General features: G+C 40.7%; 1 protein-coding gene across 1 annotated transcript in view; it reads right to left on the bottom strand.

Moving 5' to 3' along the window:
* Positions 1-535: 535 nt before the first annotated feature.
* Positions 536-19,046, bottom strand: part of snap25a (synaptosome associated protein 25a) — a 42,165-nt gene continuing 23,654 nt past the window's right edge. Inside the window, exons 4-8 of the mRNA XM_030047036.1 lie at positions 13,790-13,838; positions 9,879-9,996; positions 5,058-5,177; positions 3,419-3,563; positions 536-2,125 (exon numbers count right to left, since the gene is read on the bottom strand). Of these exons, the coding sequence (XP_029902896.1) occupies positions 2,057-2,125; positions 3,419-3,563; positions 5,058-5,177; positions 9,879-9,996; positions 13,790-13,838 (501 nt within the window). The 3' untranslated portion in view covers positions 536-2,056. The remainder of the gene's footprint in view (positions 2,126-3,418; positions 3,564-5,057; positions 5,178-9,878; positions 9,997-13,789; positions 13,839-19,046) is intronic.

Here is a 19,046-nt window from a genome sequence, read left to right as displayed (position 1 = left end):
TTAGTCAAGTCAAGAAGTGGATGAAAAAATAACATTTTGTTTTGAAAAAGAAAACAGTCTTGCCATCATTTAAGCAATTTATTTTAAACATAGCAAGACTGGATCCTCTAGATTAAAAAAAAAAAAAAAAAAGAAACTGACTATGAACTTTCTTTGAAAAAAAAAATCCTGAATGTATGTACAGCATTTTAAAGAAGCACTTCAAATAAAACCTCAAATAATGAAGCGTGGATACTTAATGATCTGCACATCGATAGCTGCACACAAACTACATGACCACCAAATGTTCTGTCTGTTGATTGTCAGTGTGTTCATGATGATTTTTTAGTACGACACCTCTTGTCCGGACTATGCCATGTTCCCATAGGGGATAAAACACATGTAAGAATGATTAAACCAAGTGTTTCTTTTTTTTTTTTTTTTACTTTTCTTGTAAAAATAACATCCCCGGCATGGATGGCTGCTCGCTACAGTTTGGAGAGAGACAAAAACCCTGTGGACTGACAGGAGCAATAAAGACAGACACGGGTACGACCAGGGTTTATTACTTTTAATCAATTCAGCTAGCTACAAAATGTCCACCACTTCACACACTGACAGGATACAGAGAGGGAGTCTTTAATATTACATGCGTTGAGGACATCAATCTCACAGTTTAACCTATTGTGTCATTCAGGTTTAGGTATTTATTCATCTTACTCTAACTACTCGACATTTTGGCGATTTGGTGTGCATAGCTCTAAAGTACAGAAGCAACAAAAAAACCCTTTGTATGTAATTTTTTTGTTTCAGAGTATAGTTGTCATTGTTATTCATTATTATTAGTATTATTATTATTATTTTAACCAATAACAAACCACACGGGGAGAATAAACTTACAGATACAGTCTTCTTATAAAAGTAAGGTCTCTCAGAAATATGCGTCTTTGCTTTACATTGCAAACGTTTATTTTTTTTTTCAGAGCATCCAAAACCTATGTTACAGTACACAACCAGTCCCCATCTTTCAGCACATAATCAACATCTTCATCACTGAACTGCATAATCATTTAGAAAACAGGTCATTTTTTTTTGCAATACAACCCCAAGTCCTCATTTTTTTTGTCATCTTTATTTCTTCAGTTTTTTGATCCCTTTTGCATTATTTTACAACGAGATGGTCACAGTTGGTAAATATATCGAGACAGAAAGAGTGGCACTATTGCAAACTTGCAGGAGTATGGAACGATCAACTGTGTCCTAATACTGAGCATGCGTTTTGTCAATTTGCTACTGCCATGTTATCATTTTTTTTATATATATTTTTCAGACAGGTTTTATTTATAAGACTCTAAAATCTACCATTTGTCATGCAGAGAACGCACAATTCACATCACTTGGAATGCAATGTCTAATACAGCTACAGAGAGTCTAGTTGCACATTGTCTAAACTGGAACTCAATATGATTGCGATGGAAAGAAAATGAACCAAAGACTGCCTCTGATTGTAAGTGCTCTTCGTCTGAACCGTTGCTTAATATATCTTTATTCATGTTTTCCCATCAGCCCGCTCCCTTTGTCGTGACAACATCAAAGTAAGGAGCATGACAGTAGCCTAAATGGAATGACACAGTTTTACTAAGACAATACTGAGATACTGAAAAGGAAAAAATAACAAAAACAAACAGCTTGTATCGCATTCCTATTATATACTTGTCATCCAGAGCAGTGTACTTTTATATATATATTATATATGATATATTATAATATATGATATATATATTTTTTGATAAAGAGAATAAAAATTTCACAGGTGAGCTAGAGAGCCATCAAGTCAGCACTATATACAACCTTTGGAAAGAATGATATACGGAGTATAAGAAATCATCTTTTTACGAGGACAATCATCTTGAAAAAGCTCGACAGACGACACACAGAACAACATTTACAATGGGGAGGGGAGGTGATATGTGCATGTGTGCAAACCTAGAAGGTCAATACCATGATGAAAGCATGTCAGCGCCTGTTGACGTGCGGCGCGGGAAGCTGGGAGGATAACGCTCTCGGCTGTGGGAGTTTAGCCACTGCCCAGCATCTTTGTGGCGCGCTGGTTGGCCTCGTCAATCCTGGTCTTGTTGGAATCAGCCTGGGTGGAGAAAAGAAGACGGTCGGTGAGAAAACTTCCATCACAGGCACTCTAAGAGAAATAGCCTTTTCACAGCAGAAGGAACAAATTTCAGGAAAACACTGCTCTGTAGACACAAGTCCCCTCTCTACGCTGCTGCTGCACTGCGGCTGCACTGTTGCTTCTACACCCACCAGGAATTGTTGCTGAATTGATGAGCTGAAAATCCCGCAGTACTGATGAATAAAACTGTAAATGTCATTTCTAATGGCTGCCTCTCTATGTGACCTGCGAAGGCCTGCAGTTCCGTGCCCCCGTGGGCTCCTAACAGGACCGCACAGAGCCTGAGACAGTCATCTTCAGATCAGACAGTAATCTTTCGCAAAAAGTATCCCCTAAAGGAGATGTGTTGATAAATTAATCAGTGTGTAATTTTACATTTGGTCCAAACACCTCCATTCACCCATTCAAGGAGATGCTTTGTTGATTGTGTTTATCCTGCTACTTTCCAGTCACCTTCCTTACTAGTGGAATCGGCAGAAGCTGCTGCTAAGGTGACAGTAAAATCTAGCAGTTTTTTCTCTCGTGTCCTTCGCAAATGCCTGGCCGCTGTGACACGGATGGGCATGTGTCTGCCCTTGGCCGAAAGGCCTGGCTAACTTGCGCTGACTTCTGCTCATGACGTTTGTCCCTCTCTACTGTCGGTGCAGACTGTCATATTTCACCCGATGGAGTGGAGCGTGAAGCCTTCAGGAGCTTCCATTCTCCTTAAAAGAACTTTATCTGAGTTGTTTGCGATGGAAAGTCAGAGAACTGCATGATCTGAATGTTAGTTTTTCAATCTTTCCACTGCATTTCAGAGGAGTGGACTAGGTGATGACGGGTCTCTCTGTATGCTCAGTGAACCTTCCCTGGACACATAAAGGTTAAATAAGGAAATCTTGTTTTTCTGCTTTTTTTTTTTTTTTTTTTTTTTGTCATGATGCAGTTGTCTCGTCCAGGTCTCCACTGATAAGGATTAATCCTCATCTCCATGGAATAAAGCTACCTAAAATCAGGTAATGTAAGTAGAAAATAAAACATTTCTGGGAGAAATATTGATGTGTAAGATGGTATGCGTCACACATCATCACTGTTTGCAGTTAATTGTAGTTTTAACTTCAACTGAAAGATTACACGCTCCTCTGTGGGTTCAGAAATTTCTGCCGCTGTTGAGTTGAGTAGCTTTTTCAAAACCAAACCAAATAACTCTAATTGGAGATATATGAAACATAGATTTCTCATGTGTGTGTGTGTATGTGTGTGTGTGTGTACCTTCTCCATGATCCTGTCGATCTGGCGGTTCTGAGTGTCGATCTCGTTGCCCATGTCCAGGGCCATATGGCGCAGGTTACCGATGATGCCACCCACCTGCTCCAGGTTCTCGTCCATCTCATTTTCCCGGGCATCGTCTGTTACCCTACACACACACACACACACAGGTACATTTAAAATGGCTCATGTGCACACAAACACAAGCACACACAGGTACACAGCACATATTGCCATGTTGCCTGAGTTCAGTGAGGCAGCGGCCTCTCCCTCTGTGAGGCCCTCACCTGTGATTCACCTCCAATGCTCTCCGTGTCTCAAGAGAGCAGAATCTGACCTCAGATCAGACAGCTTGTCGCTGGGACGCTGGTTGCATAATAACTCAAACATTTGCACACTTGTTGATATTCTGTTTTCTGTTGTGTTCTTGTCGTTTTTATTGTTATTTGCTATTTTGATATTCTGTGTCTGTGTGCTATTATTGTTGCTGCTGTTGCCACAACAACCCAATTTCTCCTCAGATGTTGATTAAGTTTCATGGAACCTTTCCTCATCTTTCAAGTAGTTTTTCTTGCTCACGATGAGGAGTAAGTCAGGGATGTGGTCCTGTTTTGTTTCCTGTAAACATGTGTGGCCTGTAAAACCCTTTGGGACTGTAAACAGGGATTTTTAGGGGGAAATTAGATGACAGTAATTCCAGTTCTTCCCCTCTGATACTAAACATGGTATTGGCTTTTACTAAGTACTGGGCCCAATGAATTCTTTATGGAATTACAGAGTAAAATTCATTAATCCATTATAGAGAGAAATCTTATGTGATCCTCTAACACTAATGCCCTGTTATAACCAGTTATCAGCCAAATACTGAATACTAGCAATGTTGTTGTGATAAAAAAAAAAAAGGTGTAAACCCATAAAATATTCATGCGGAATAGAGGAGTGATAAGTAAAGAAATGAGACATTTTCCTTAATGCTTCTTGACTGTCATATCCTCTATCTTAACATTCAGTGTTAAAAATCTTGATTTTTTTTTTTTTTTTTGTCAAAACGAGTGAAAAAATCTGCTACTGTGATGAGATAATTCTACATGTTTCCAAAGCGAATTTGCTCTTGTCTTATTTCTCTCTCATTTCCTTGTTGTAAGAAGCAACTGGCAGGGCTTTGCTGTTCAGTTTCTCTGGTCTGGAGCGTTTCATGTCACCTTTTAGTATCTGCTCAGCTCGTGTGGAATTTCAATGAAGGTGGTTCCAAAAATAGTATCCAGTACCACATAATATCCCAAACTTTTGCCTAATGGAAACTCAGAAAAAGGGGCTAGAGTCGAGGCAAGTAGAGTAGATACCATGTAATGGAAAAGGAGCTTTAGTCACTGATTTGCAGTCTAATATATCAAATCACTTTGCTTTTTCTCTCTCCTCCACATTTAGTCCCTCTATGATCGTCTGATCGTCTGAATCATACTGATGGTATGATTTCATGGATAACACTCATGTTTTCTCGCTCACACCTCTTTCTCTGTCACCATTTCTCCCCATGAGGATGTTTTCACATCACCCTCTCTTTCTCCTCTCGTGCATTTTCTATTTCAGGCGTTCAGCTGATTAAACCCCATCTTCCACCATCCTCTCAAACCCCTCTTACCTGCGGATGAAGCCTCCACTGATGGCCATCTGTTCACGCTCATCCACCACGCGGGCGGGCTGGCTGGCCACCACCCCGTCCTGGTTGTTGCCCCAGGCCTTGCTGCCTCCGCTCTTCATCCTGGCCACCGGCAACAACGGGGAAGACGATTACTCAGCCGTTCAACCACATGACTCATCATTTACCTCAATCAAGCTGGCTTCCCATTAGAGAGATCTACCAAGAGAGCCTTGGATTTGAGGTACTGTAACAGCATATATCAGTAAATAATGTGATCAGCTGACACACAGGTGTTATCTGGTATCATGCATCCAGCACATAAATATATGAGTAACAGTGGGGACTAGACTAAGTCAAGCAAAGCATAGCAGGCATGGATTGGTTGGTAAATAGGTAAGTTGGTTTGGTAGGTACAAGCTCATTCTGTTGATATCTTATGGGATCAATTCACAATAGTAATTTGAGCGATGTTATATCTCATAGGTATATAACATACTGGTCAAAATCAGGCAAGCTTTGTATGCTAAGTCACATACCTTTCTCGAGCTGGAATCAAATCTGAATTACGTGTAATATAGGCGTGTATTTTTTCATAGCTGCAACATTTGGGATGACTCTGTGTGTGACAATGCCCTTTCCTTTTGGTAACCAACCTGCTAGCATGTCATTACAATATTGAATCCCCACCTCCCCCTCCCCCTTCCACAGTTAAATGTGACAGAAAACAGAGAGGAGACAAGCTTTTGGCAGACACAAAACACAGAGGTTACAGGACTGTCACACCGTTAGGAGGGACGACGATTAATGTGAAGAACAAACTGCAAAAAGAAAAAAGGAAACAAAACAAGAAACTGGAGGGAGTCAAAGAGAATAACACCATTATTAACTGTTATTATTACTAATGCTCGTTTTTTTTTTTTTAGTTTTCTCAGTTTCTCTTAAATGTCAATGCTTCTTTTCCAGTTTGGGAGTTGTGGACAAGCTGGGGTGTCAGGTAGCATTAAGGCAGAGGAGGCCAGAGTACTGTATGATGAAGAATGTGACAGTACCACATCCCTAAACCAAAGCATGGGATTTATCTCGCTTCCGTTCTCTCTCAGGAGGAGAGAGCACACTGACAAATACAGCTGTGCTAACATGATGTGTAATCACAGCTCTGTAAATGTCACCTCACTCTGCCTGTCAAAATTCAAACTGAGATTCAGCAGCTGTTTTGGCACAAATGACAGGGGCGGGGAATTAGTAGTTAAAGCTTATCGTTTTATTTTGAATTTTATTTGTTGTTCTCAGTGGGCACGGCAATCGTATTATTTAAGGCACTTTGGATAAATGCACTATCCACACGGCTGAGCAGCTTGGCATACAGGTACAAACCAAAACCTTTCACCTCTGAATATGTTTAACACTGACCTTCCTGCACACCCAGTCTTAGTATTTCTGTTCAAAATGGAAAAAGGCAGAGCCTGGAGCATTATTTCATCTCTCTACACCTTTTTTCCCCATCCATTCAAGGATGTTCTGTCTCCTCTTTCCCTGCATTGTTGCATCGGCCGCTGAGTTTTGTGTAACCTTGGAGTGCTGTGAGGATGTATTCTAGCAGTATCAGGGATGGCGATGGCTCAGCCTCCTACACTGGGTTTATTAATAGAAATGGACTGAGGCAAGGCTCTGCTTAGCTCCCTGTCCCTGCTGACACACACCAGCGTGGTAAACACACACACCCCCCCTTGTCTGAGTCCTTTTCGCTTTTTATATTTTAGCTCCTTTTCAGCCTCCATCTTCTATTCCTTTTGTTCCTTTGTGTTGTATGTAGTTTATTTCCCTGTCTTGCTTTCTTCACTTCTCCTACCAAATCCTTTCCTTTCCTTTCTCCCCTCACCTTCCTCTCATTTGATATCCACTTTGCGTTCCTGTGCTATTTGCTTCTCTGCTGCCTCAGAATGGATATAATGCACTCCACTAATCAGCTTTCCTATGATTGAACTGAGATGATCTGATTAGATCGTATGGGCCTTGCAGATCCCTTGGTGAAAGTGAACTCATTCCATTTAATTCATTCCCTGAGTGACCTGCAAGTTGATCTATCCAGCAATGAAATCCAGTGATGCTGGCACATAGACACCAAGAATCCAGAGGAATTAGGACCAAAAAGCCTGGAGTCAGCCAATTCTGATGGGCAGCTGGGACTCTGAAGGCATTAGCACCTGAGAGACAAGCAGCGAGCAGCTTATAAAGGGAATGATGTCTCGTTTTCTGTGAGGTGAAAGAAATACAGCTATTTTTTCCCCCCGTTTGTCTCTCTAGCATCCATCTATCTGTGCATTCAGTTTGAGTCAACTTCCCGGCAGGCTATCATGCCGCTATCTGATATGGCTGACCTACATGTGAGTGAGTTTCCCGAGGGGAGAGGGAGCTTAGCTAACAGTAGTGTGGAACAGCCAGTGCAGGATAAATGGCTAAATTAGCACAGTGCTCTGCGGGAGGGGTGGTACTGCAGAGAAATTGCAGCAGAACTAGAGGGGAAAAACAAAGCAGCAGTGGGCTGTATCGTCATGTGGAGCCGCGCAAAGACAAGGAGAAGACTCCGTGCATGCGCGGTGGCATGATGTACCCATTTTACAGAGTGAATGTAGCTGAAAATCCTCACCGCGCATGCGTCGTAACCCAGTTTCCAGCTCCGTGTGACAACACAGTTCACTCCTGCTCAGTTTTTCTTGTTTGTTTTGTGCAAGTAGGTAAAGAACAAAGCATCATATCCTCATTGTTGTGTCACTGTGATGTGGTCACAGCTTCAGACTGGCTTGTGCCAAATAGATTCTTCTCCTGTTTACTCATCTTTTTGGTTTCTTTTGTTTTTGTCACATCAGTAGGATCATAATCATTTTCCTGCCTCTTTATATGGTATTATTGTCATAGTCTGAATTTGGTCCAGTATTGAAAATGAGTCACAATGCCAAATTAAGGTTGGAATCTGCACATTGGAAGTGCATTTTTGTTCCCTGAGCCCTATATTCCCTCAAGGTAATTTTTTTCAAACTGGAAACAACACTGTGTTCCCTTGATCCTATGTTCCTTCATCATAAAACAAAATAATAATATTCTTAACTCTGCTATATTACCAAAAACGCATAATCTGATAGTACACGTTAGAACAAGTAAATAACATCTTTAATAGTGTTTATGGTTTATGGTAAAAGTTTATGTAGGCCTACATTTCACCCATTTCAGCTTCCTATTTATTTATTTATTTAAATCATGTTTTGTTCCACAAACTTTTATTTTAATAATTAAAGATTACTTGTGGTAAAAAGTACTAAATTACTACCGCAATCACCTCTTTATCCCCACTTTATCTAAAAGCCCCCCCTTCCCGAGTTGTTCACTTTACCGGAAAAAGCCCCAGGCCCTTTACAGTTCTTGTCAAATGAAACATAGAAGAATTGAATCACCATCAGCATCAGCATCATCATCAGCATCATCATCATCATCATTGTCATCATCACCATCACTGTTCATAATATCAGCATCATGATCTTAGCATATAAAATGTCATCATGTGTAGCATTGCTATTATGAGTTGCATCGTCATGCATGCATGAGCATTCAAAGGATCATGCTCGCCAGTCATTCCATGTCATTGGCGCTTGGTGGTTCAAAAATGGGGGAGGAGGGTGCGTTTGGGGTAAAAAAAAAAAAAAAAAAAGTCTTGTTGCCTGCAAAAGGTGAGGATCTACTGGATGTTAGAGCGGCGTGGTGGTAGTAGAGATCATGCAGATGAGGAGAAGTGTCAAACAGTCCTGGACCAGGCTTCCCAAAGGCATTTCAGCACCAAGATCATTGATTGTCCCATTCTCAGTCAAGATCTCAACATGATCTGAGTGCCAAGATGCTTTGGGAACCCCAGCCCTGCTCTTTTCAATGTATCTAAGTGGTTTTAAACCTCAGGCGATGGGAGAGCAGCTACAGTCGTATCCATTGCAGAAGTCCCCCCCTCAACATCAGCTTGCATTTTGCCTGCATTAATACTCAAGAATCTTTTTTTTTTTTTTTTTTTTAATCCTTATTCAGGAGTGGAGCAAATATGTATGTTCAGAGTGGGACTTCTATGATGGCTACACCTGTATGAAGATGATTCCCATCATAAAGGTGTTAGGAGAAGTGGAGGCTTAGAAAATAGGGCACTTGGAGAAGGGCACTTGGCAGAAGGGTATTTAAAGAGGCACTTGTTGATGAACTATGGCCTTGGCTGAGTGGAGGAGAGCTTGTGTGGAGGACTGGACTTTGTGAGCTTGGGTTTATTGGGTTTGCGTCTTGCTGGTCTAATTGTGTATGCGCAGGTCTAGCTTGCCTGCATAAAGGCAGTAACAACTGAAAAGAAGTGGGTATGTTCGAGTATAGAGTTTATAAGCTGCAGTGTGTCATTTGGAAGCATTAATGTCTCTTCCTTGAGACCAGTGATTGAATGACTGGCCTTGACTGATGGACTCCTGGGATATTCACAGCTGTCGAGCTAAGGATTTTGGGATATATCTGGAATCCAGTCCAGTGGTCCAGCAGATAAGAACCCAAGGCTGCTGTGTGTGCCTGCAGTTGCATGAGTGTGTATGCAAGAAAGTATATAAGAGCTCATCATGGCAAGATGTGAAAGGGGCGGAGTCAGTTGTCTAGCTGGAGTTGGAGCAGAGCGGACTATTGGCTGATGGCCATCATGATGTCACTTCTACCTCGTTTATTATAACTATTATTATTGCTTTTTTTTTTTAGATATTATTTTTGTCTTATTTTTAATGGCAGGCAGGCAGGCAGGCAAGCAGCACCTACTTGTTACATGGACAGGAGCAAAGACCACAGAATTTCCCTAGATCGTTCAAATTCTTTTCTGCATCCTTCATGTCCTTATTGATTTGGTCCATTCCCTCCTCGATGCGCTCCAGTTGCTCTGATTAAACACAAGTCATTTATCCCCCACAGAACGAAGCACGAGAAAAGAGAGGGAGGAAGAGAGAGAGAGAGAAAGAGAAGACAAAGGAGAGAAGACAACAACTTCAGACACTCACTGTGACGAAAGAAAAAAAAAAGAGGAAAAACTGGACGCCACCACATATGCAAAGAACCTTTGGGGCACGTTGTCAGTACCTACTTGTTACACGGACATATGAAAAGCCCACAGCATTTCCCTAAATCTTTTAAATTTTTCTCGGCTTCCTTCATGTCTTGGTTGATATGGTTCATGCCATCTTCAACACGATCGAGTTGCTCTGGTCAGGACAAAGGGATGACAGTAGTGGAATGAATTTCATTGACTGATTGACAGAAATATGAGTTATGATGAGCAGCAACTGAGTTCTCTGTGTGTTGTCCTCTTGTGTGTCTGTGTGTGCACATGCATGCGTGGTGTGAGCGAGCATTTGTGTGTGCATGCGCGTGTGTGAGGGTGAGAGACTATGACTGAGCTAAAATGAATTTCTACTGAGCACACCCATCGATTTGGTCTGCTCAAATACAATCGTGTGCACTCACTGGATCTTTAAGGCCTGAGAATGGTGTGTGTATGAGCACAAAATCAAATTATGACAGTGATTGAATTATTTTCAATACAATGTAATAACTTGGTGAATTCAGTAAATAGAAATCTTTCAGCACTGACATTTACTGATTTTACTCATCATCTCTCCTTGTGACACTTCCTACGTGTCCAAGTGTCGAGAATGAGAGTTTAAAAGATTGTTGCTTTGCAGTTCAAATCCTTGCGACTGTGTATTCATAGCAATCATTGTTAAACTCCATTGGGTGGAATAATTTTAAGATAACAAAAAAAAAAGGAGAGGTCTTCCTCAAGAGCTGTTTGCTGGGGCGTTAGCATCATGCAAAACTGACAAATTCCCACTTGTGTAGAATTTCTCAACTCCATCCAGATCTACAACTGGAGCATAAGAACTGGAACAGTGAGCTAAAGTTGGTCTTTTTTTTTTTTTTTTTTTTTTTTTTTGCTGTGAAGTCATCTCCCTCTTTTACAAATCAACAGAAGGCAAAGTAAGAGACTGCCAGCTTTTATTTATAGTCCCAGTTTACGTTGACATGACTCCCAACAGTAAAAATGACCAACTTTGCCTCACTTTGCGATTTCTGTTCTGCTCTGACCGAGCCCTAGCACAAACAACTCAGTAGCTCAGCCAGTCTGCAAACCACGTTGATTAGTGGAGTCATTCATGTTAATACTTAGATGAGAAATAAATATGCAACCAAATAGGACTAGAGATGAGAAACTCTGCTCTCAGAGATGAGCAGCTACATGGTTAGTATGGGCTGTGGATCAAGGCATGAGCATGTCATTTTAAAGTCAAGACTATCTTAAAGAGACTACTTAAAATTCTTTCAAGTACCATTTTTGGTGATTTACTAAATCTCAATGAAGTGTATAAACCTGACTCCCAAAACTGCAAGTCTGTCTTTGCAATAGTAAATGCTCAAAGTAACTGAAAGGATTTTAAGTATAGTCGGATGCTGGTTTGTGAGTGGCAGGGCTTTTGTCATGCTGATGTGGTGGATGGAGGGTCGGAGGAAGGGAAACTAATGTTATACTATATGAAACATACAAATTTCCCTTTTTATTGTGGTTAAGGAAATACACATTAGTACAAGTGTGAGGCTCAGTAAAATATGGAGCAGACTCAGAAACTAGTTCATTGACTTTTTCCAGATTTGTAAAATCCCTGGTTGGCATGCATTTATGTAAATATATTCAACCAAGAAATGGTCCTTGTTGAGTCAGTGTTATTACATGCAAGCAGCAGTGAAGTGGGGGTGAAGATACTGAACATGCTGCACTCATTAAGAAGTGTTTGGAGCAAAAAGCACCTGGCCAGTTTCTAAAAGACATTTTTTTTTTTTGTTCCCTGCTGCTTCTTTATTTCAGCCACAGTAAATCTATACACCCTTTAACTCCAATAACTGTCTCCAGCATCAAGTACTATACACACGAGAGGCTTCTCTGCCTCCACAAAAATCAATATAGCAGGGTTATAGGTCAGCTGAGGCTTACGGCCGGCTATGTGTCCAGTCAGCCGTTACAATTGGCTTTGGAGTGGTGATCCTTTCGGTGCACAGTAGCGCAGTGGAAGGGATGAGGAGATAGATGGATCATCAAAGGATAGAGGGACCAGGGAGGTATAGAGCTTTCATCCCCCTGGGCAAACAACAATGTTGGTGCAATTAACAGTCTCGGGCCTTAAGGCTTTACAGGATTGGTGGATAGCTTTACAGGTCCCCTAGCCAATGGGAGAGCTCGGCCAGAGATGATGCTTCTTGTTCTCTCTGTTTCGGCAACAACCCGCTGAGACAGTTCTGCCCTGCACCTTTTTATATTTTCATACCAGCTGTTTCAACTAGACAAGGTGCCTAACTGTTTGTTGTAGAGGAATTAATACGTACTGTGCTGTGGATATTCTGGATTGGATATGGACAAAATGGATTGTGGGTTTATATCAGCAAAGCTGCATTGAACCAGGGATTGTACAAAAGTAGGTCATGAATTATTAGGGGGAGTGAGTGACTATTTTGTCGTTACCAGCTAAATCGATCGCTTGTTTTATCCACCTTTTCCATATCTGTACCTTTGGCATGTCATCTGGGCAGTGGTGCCCTGTCTAGCTGTTCTTAGATCTGTTTGGGCATTTAGGCTGGCAGTGGTGGTCAGTAGAAATACTTTCCTTCCCTTTCTCTGAAGAAATAACAGGTACTGACCAGAACCACATTACAACATGTGTTTATACAACTTTTGGCCATGTCGTTGCTGCTTATTTGGCATTCAGATGTGCTGGCTACAAGCTTTAAAACATCACCTAGGTGAAGTGCCCAAAATACTAAGCAGCTGTTGGCACTGAATTCAAAGTTACTTAGTTATGGTTATAGAAACAGATTGCAGCGCCAGCATGGCAGCAAATAAAAACATTTTTATGTCCAAACTGTTTTGTGCAATGACTCTGAAGCAGACTAACAGCACAAACAGATCCAAGCCCAGGCTAGAACTCACCCTGCTATTGGTTGCCATAGGGACAAACAAAGAAATAATTTATGTTGATGTTGAGCTGTGGAGGTTTTGGCACTGCAGTGGCTGGCATTGATTATTCCTCAGTGGATCAGTTAATATTTGGCACTTTTCATGTTTCAAGATTTCCTTTTTTGTCATTGGTAAAGGAATCTGTTAGGAAATAATTAAAAAAAAGAAAAGAAAAAGCTGCTGGCAAATTAAAAATGCAGTTAGGCAAACCAAAAAGAATAATGTTAGCCAAAGGAAACAAAGGGTAAAAGAATAAAGTTAAGCTGAAAGGAAAAAGTGAAAAGAAGTAGAACCTTCCAAAAGTGTTAGCCGATGTGGCACCCTTGACCAAAGGAAACTCAAATCAACCATGCATTAATTAAATAAAAGTCCAATTATTACTTAAGGAACAAAATCAGGAAAAATGGGTTAGTTTGGAAATGCATTTAAATGAATACAAGCAACTGCACATGAAACAATCCATCCATTCACAAATATTTTGATACCGTAATTTTCTTAAAGCTGACTCCTCTAATGTCATCAATGCACTCATAGTATGTGAGTGTAACTGTACTTATTATTAGTTATGAAATCATCATACCTAAGTCATTATTGTGAATATCTTAGTTACAAAGACCTATATGCTTTCAATTTCTAAACGCTGCCACTGCCATGTCCCCTCTTGCAGACTTACCTCCCTGCTCGTCCAGCATAACCAAAGTCCTGATGCCGGCATCTTTGCTCTATTCCCCCAAAAGCACCGGGGAGAACGGAGGGGTGCAGGCGAGGAAAATGAGAACAGAGGAAAGCAAAGAAACAGAAATTAGTAAGATGAGATACAACAGCTTGCATAGTACCTGCTGCTATTTTACCTTGCGCCCTTTCCAACATCAACAAATCTGTTTTACAGCTGCAAACCACCTCGTCCTCTGTCCTCACTGACAAAATGCAAAAGTCAGTGAAGACAATGAAAAGCTATGCCTCCACAGAGCAGAGGCCGTAATGTACGCAATGCCCACCACATGTTTCTTTGGTTTCAACATTTGCGTTCAAACATCACGAGACAACACTGCAGAATCAGGGTTGGAGATGCCACATTGCTCTTTTGCAGCATGATAAAAAAAAAAGATCCACAGTAAACGACAGCATGCCTCTTCTTGGAATAAGATTTAAAAGACATGGTGTTTGATGTTGGTATTGTAGAGAATTACAAAACTGTAACATAAACACCAACTGTGTATAAAAGTGAGCTTTGTGATTGAGTTCATATTTCCATTGATGTTATTCTTTGTCTGCTAATGTCTAAAATCACTGTACAAAGACTCTAAGATTACAGATCACACTGCGGATCATACTAAAAATGACAAAAACACTGTTATACTATAAATATAACTTTTAGAAGGTACTATAATCTTGAGCATATAAACATGCACACTAAGGCTTCTTTTGAATTGCATTGGAGGCCTTAAATATCGTTGTTACATAATTGCAACATTTTAATCACAGCGGCAAATAGTAGATAGGGATAATAATGTATTGCAAATCTGTTATACCTGTGAGTCTATTTGTATTTTTTTTTTTTTTAGTTTTTTTTTTTTAGTTTTTTCATTTCAATGACCAGCTTACACTCATGCTGTTACACATTTTCACACCAAAGCTGCTGAGTACTATGAGGAAAGCCACAGAGTGCTTCAGGTGATGTAACACACTGTTTGGCACCAAATTGAGGGTCCACAAAGCTTAAGCAACAGCGTCTGAGAACAGTTGTTTTCATTTCTAAATGACTAAAAGACTTGTAAGGCCTCACTGACAGAATTGAACAGGTCTGCTTTGATTTCTGTGCTGTGTTTGATAGCGGTGGAATATTTACGAATGAATCGCTGTTTTCGACCGCTTCCGAGCACTAATCCACAAGCACAAAGTTTTAGCAGGGTCAAAATGTTTCAGTAAGCAAAGTAAAAGCCATTAAAACTACCCACTTCATCTAATGTGTGCCTATGTTTGAGTGTGCTTCAAAAATGCTTCATTTACTCACTATGCAAAAACTAATGTTAGCAGTGGCTACTAACTTAGCTTTTTGGCTTGTTGATTTATTAACCAGCCAACAATGCCAAATTTTGATATTTATCATGCTTCAACCTTCCTTCAAATAGAGACAAGGACTAAAAAGGCAAGAACTATACAAGGCAAGACAGTTTCCTGAAACCTGGTCCTAAATTTGGAAAGAAATCTCCTACCTTGTCAGACTGTTTACTTTTATTTACAACATTAATGGACTGTGCCCACCCCCCCTTTTCTTTTTTTCCTCTTTTCTTAAGCCTGCTTTTTATATGTTAAGCAATCATATGCTTTAATTATCCATTGGACCTCCATGATGGTGCCAAACACGGATGCTAGGACACATGCAAACTATTGAGGAAAATGAGATTATTTTGTTCTCTCGTTATCTTCTCTAGATGGATCAGGAACTCCAGAGGGCATTCTCCTGTTATCATGAAGGCAATTTGTGTGTATTATGTTGATTAAATATTACAGTGCCGTCATAATATGTTTTGGCTTATGATACCTGTGATTAAAGCCTTATAACTCACAGATAAAGCCTTAACACATCCTCTGAATAGCCAAACTCTATTACCCATCCAGTATAATTGCTAATTTGGTTTAATTCAGAGTTAGGGTATCTCAAAATCTCTTTATTTACTTTTCCTTTCTCCTGCAGGAACAAATTAGAGGATATTGCTCCCCCAACATGAGCATGTGGTTTGGTATTGATTAAAAGGGCAAAGGTCATTTGGCCATATAACCTTAAGTAGGAAACATGCCAAATAGCTCCCAGGGGGTTAGCCATAATAATGCTGACACCAAAGGAAGGTTTCTCATTAAAATAAAACCATGACATATGGGTTTCTTTGTACAAATGTCACAGTTAATAACACAGAATCCAAATCCGCCCACTATCCGTTCAAGTCTGGTTAATCTTGAACTAGCCCAAACCCATCACAGAATTTTTAGGATTATTACTGCATCTTTCTTGCAAGTAATTCACAATTTAAGACAATTCAGTTCAGTTCAAATGAGGCACAGTGGGGCATATTGGGAGACAGGCTGCTGTATGTCCTTGCTGTACCTCATACGCATTAAAAATCTCACTTTAATTTCTCCCTGACTGTGAAACATCTGAACAGCTGAGCCTGCATGGGCATTCAACAGTAAAGCTATTAGTCACTGATAGGCTGGCTTGGCTACAGCTTTGGATGCTGTGTAGAAAGAGTGTGTGAGGGTGGAGGATAGCGAAACTAGCACACACACAAGTCTTCTTCCTCCCTGCTTCTTAGAAATATAGCACCGCAGTGCTAAGATGTGGCACCTGGCTCTGCTTGATAGGCATAAATAAGATTATGGTGTGTGTGTGTGTATGTGTATGTGTGTGTGTGTGTGTGTGTGTGCGCGCATGTGTTTGTGCACACACACCCCTGTCTCCTTAGGAGGAAAGCTGGCATTGATGTTTGAGGGGTGAGAGGAGAGCAATAAGGAAACTCAGCAGCATATAAATTATTCTGTAATTTAGCATGCCTCATTCTGAGAGGAATCCCAAAGTAGTTGAAATGTGTCCCTTGGGGGAAACTCCTAGGAATAATCAGCCACAAAATCCCATACAGGACGGGAGATGGTTCGATGCTGCTTCCTGATGCAAATCTGATGGATACCTCTGTGATTCTGGCATTATCTATGGATGGGCTGCAAATTGACATGCCTCAAGCGAGAGCCAAGCCTCAAACAAGAGACTTTTTCTTTTTATAGGGGATCATCATTACATATGCGACATAAATGATGAAACATAATCATCTGACTGATCAAATCAAGTGCCTCTCTGGCTTTGTTGTTGTTGTTTTTCACATTACCCTCCATTTTCTCATCTCAGTGTTGGTTTCACTCTCCTTGTGTCTCATCAGAGTTGTATTCATCACCCTCCTCTTGCCCCCCCCTCCATCTTTCCATCTGATTGCCGCCCCAGAGGCGCTGTAAACTTTCTCCTCTCACTCTCGCTCCGTCTTACTCTCCTTCCATCCCTCCCTCTCTCCCTTTCCATCCCTCCTCGCCTGCGGTAGCTGTGGGGCGGTGCTGCGCGGTGAGATATGTTGACTGATGATCAATATGACCTTGAGATATGCAGCAGGAGCTTGTCAGCCCTCCCCTCCAGCTGTCCACATTCCCTCACTCCCTCAGTCCTTCACTCTCCCTTTCAGTCCCTCCTTCCCCTGTCTGGCTGCTTGTTGCCATGTCTCACTCCCAGTCTGCTGGTTTCTCTCGCTCTGTCTCTCCTTGTTTCACCCTCAGTGCAATAAAATACACTTTACTGGCATCAATGTTACATGAGCAATATTGCCAAGGCATTTAAATTGCAACAGGAATTCATGAGACAAAAGATGAAAAACAAATAATAGTCAGGCAGCTCCGCACATCTGTGTGAGTGTCTATTTTTCTTTCTCTCGCCCTGACGTTAGCAGGGATTGGCGTCATATCCTTTAATGTGTTATTCACACCATAATTCAGTTGACTCATGCTTCACTTGGCACCGCCTTAGGACTACTGGGTACCAGCAGTAAGAGTGAAAAATATCATGTGACAGATGCTGAAGGAGATGTCTGAATTTCTTTCAACAGTGACCTCTTCTCCATCACCTGCCCCCTAAAGTGTTGTCAGGTCATGATGACAGTGTTTTATCATAATTTCTATGCTTTCACCCTTTTTAGTTAGTTTGTTTATCTCTCTGTCTACAGGATATGAAAAAAAAAAAAAAAAAAAAAAAAAAAAAAAAACTGAATGAATTTTCATGAAACTCAGGGGGCAGACAGGCCTTTTGGTGCCAAGGAATAATTGATTATATTTTAGTGATGATCTGAATCCGGGCTAGCTATGTCCTTGCTTGCAGGGTCAAGAGATCCATTGAAGTGCCTTCTAGTTACAACCATAATTTATAAGGTAATCACATTCCTTTAGCAATTTCAATCAATGGTTCATCAATGAGCTTGAAGTTTCTGTTGTCCACTCTCTTCCATTGGCTCATCTTTGACAAATCAATATTTGCTTGTCATAGATGTGTAGAGATAAAGTTCCAGTAAGGACCTTGTGCTGTCCTTGCTGGACTCAGCACCAAAACACACTCAGTACCACAGACATAAATATCAGGTGTGTTGCTCTGTTTCTGTTCATCTGTCCGTCTTTACTGCAGTTTTGACGGCATTTGATGATGTTATTATTGGTCACTGGGGACACTGAACAGTGACTGTGACTGAGAGATTCTTGGTACTTCCGGCTCCTCATTTGCATAATTACACGGTAATTGGAGAGTTATCCACTTTAGGACAATACTGTTTTCTGAATTTCATCAAACAGCATTTACTAAAATGCAGAGGATTCAATCAATAAAATAGTCCTGCAAATGTTACCAGTTGTAAAGCGTCTTTGTAAAACACTGTGAATCACCTTTTTCAGACAGTGCATGCTTTAATTGGGACCAAACCATTCAGTTCAAATACTAAAAATTAAATAATAAAGGCTGAACAGTGAGGAAACGATGGGCTGGTTGCTGCAGTTTTCTCATTTGTCCCTTAATTAACTTCTCTATTAATTCTTTATTATGTTTTATTATGCTGTCAAAATCAGGTGAACCACCACCTCATTGGAGGTCACAAAGCCTATTATGTCCCATTTTGTTACCTTTTCTCACTGTCCAATTACAGTAATTTTAGTCCTGGAGCAGGAGTTCGCTGAAGTCTAAAGCTATAGCCCTGCGCTGCTCTGTTGTTGCAGAATATTTAGCCGGGACATGATGGACTTGCAATGTCACAGCATTAACTTCCCGTCTCTCCTGTGTCACATTTTGTGTCAGATTTTATTACTGTCTAATTAAACTGTGAATTACAATCAAACTTTTTGCACCAGAGGGG

The sequence above is a fragment of the Myripristis murdjan genome, chromosome 24, assembly GCF_902150065.1.
Source record: "Myripristis murdjan chromosome 24, fMyrMur1.1, whole genome shotgun sequence".
NCBI lineage: Eukaryota > Metazoa > Chordata > Actinopteri > Holocentriformes > Holocentridae > Myripristis > Myripristis murdjan.
The sequence above is the reverse complement of the archived record's forward strand: the minus strand, read 5'-3'. Positions and strand labels throughout refer to the sequence as shown.